Genomic DNA, 1322 nt, shown 5'->3' with positions numbered 1-1322 from the left:
CCACCTTTTCATTACAACCACCCTCCATTACTCGGGCAAAAATTTAGTATTTCCAGAATGTTATATTTAAAATTTTGGATTGTTCAAATATTAAATATAAAATTTAAATTGTTAAAATGTTATATTGAATATTTACATGGATGGTATTGAAACCACATAATAATTCATTTTATTCTTTTACTTTTTTCAAATTCTTTAGTTTTAGTTAAAATTTGTGTTCTTTCTATACACAACTACACAACTGCATTATTGAACATCTCAGTTTCAGCCCTATAAACTAAACAAGCCCAACGCAAACAAAATGTTTGATTCATTAATTCAATAAAACAAGCTAAAGAAAACATGCAATTGCCACACAATTCTTACACATCTACCACTTAAACATCGATATTTACTTAATGACATCAAAAAATATACATAAAAAGATATATTTTACTTTGAAAACATTAATATTAATAATATTTTTTTGACGGGAGGTTAAAGACTTTGGTATTATAGAAATAAACATCAAATTTAACTGAACATTATGTTCTATTTAAAAAAAAACAATCAAAAGGGCCCTTAACATACAAACATTCTAAGCCTGATTCAACACAGGAGCAGTTTAAATCTTCTCAGCATGCCACATTATCACCCATGAACATATGAATAAACCACAAGATATACTGATAAAAGATGAAATACAGGCAAAGAACATTGTTACAGTCCTGCAACAAATCAAACATAAAATGACCAAAAAAAAAATTCTTAGACATGAGGCCACTGTAGAATGAACAAACTAGCATACCAGAAGCTAATATATTTAAACTAAACTCTCTAATATATGAAACAGAAACTGAAGAAATCTGCAGTGGTGGATGTTTACCAGTTGTTCCAGGAGACGAAGCAGGATGGAAGCTTTTCGGTGCGTAATCAATTCAGGAATTAGCTCCAGGAACTCGCATGCCGAATCCACGCTTAACTCTCTCAACCCTGTTGATTTAAAGGTTAATTAAGTTAATAATGCATGTATTATCATGATTGATATATGCATACTCTACTTGGTGTATGTGTTTTATAGTGGCATGAGTGTAAATGCAATACACCTAGTGTTTAGTCTTCAATACTAAGGCCATGACTTCAAGCCTGGCACATATATCTTATTTCATATAAAAAATATTACTATTTTTTACTTTTAAAATGTGAAAAACACCTTTTTATTCAGGTTAGATGATGTGGTACTAGTGTAAGAAATAAAATTTAGATAATAGATATGTAAATACATATGAATCGGGTGGCATGTATGTAAATCTCCCTAACAAATGCATAGGTTAACTTCTCTT

General features: G+C 29.9%; 1 protein-coding gene across 2 annotated transcripts in view; it reads right to left on the bottom strand.

Annotated features, from left to right (window-relative positions):
• Nucleotides 1-473: 473 nt before the first annotated feature.
• Nucleotides 474-1322, bottom strand: part of LOC110029678 — a 5632-nt gene continuing 4783 nt past the window's right edge. The window contains exons 5-6 of one of the 2 annotated variants that reach the window (XR_002294565.1): nucleotides 866-972; nucleotides 474-707 (exon numbers count right to left, since the gene is read on the bottom strand). Coding sequence is in view for 1 of the 2 variants with exons in the window: in XM_020732086.1 (XP_020587745.1) it covers nucleotides 918-972 (55 nt within the window). In the remaining variant the exon portion in view is untranslated. Of the gene's footprint in view, nucleotides 708-730; nucleotides 973-1322 lie in introns of those variants that run through there. The other variant, XM_020732086.1, reaches the window with a different exon arrangement.

The sequence above is a fragment of the Phalaenopsis equestris genome, unplaced genomic scaffold, assembly GCF_001263595.1.
Source record: "Phalaenopsis equestris unplaced genomic scaffold, ASM126359v1 Scaffold000600, whole genome shotgun sequence".
Lineage (NCBI taxonomy): Eukaryota > Viridiplantae > Streptophyta > Magnoliopsida > Asparagales > Orchidaceae > Phalaenopsis > Phalaenopsis equestris.
This window is presented reverse-complemented; position numbering and strand designations above follow the sequence as displayed.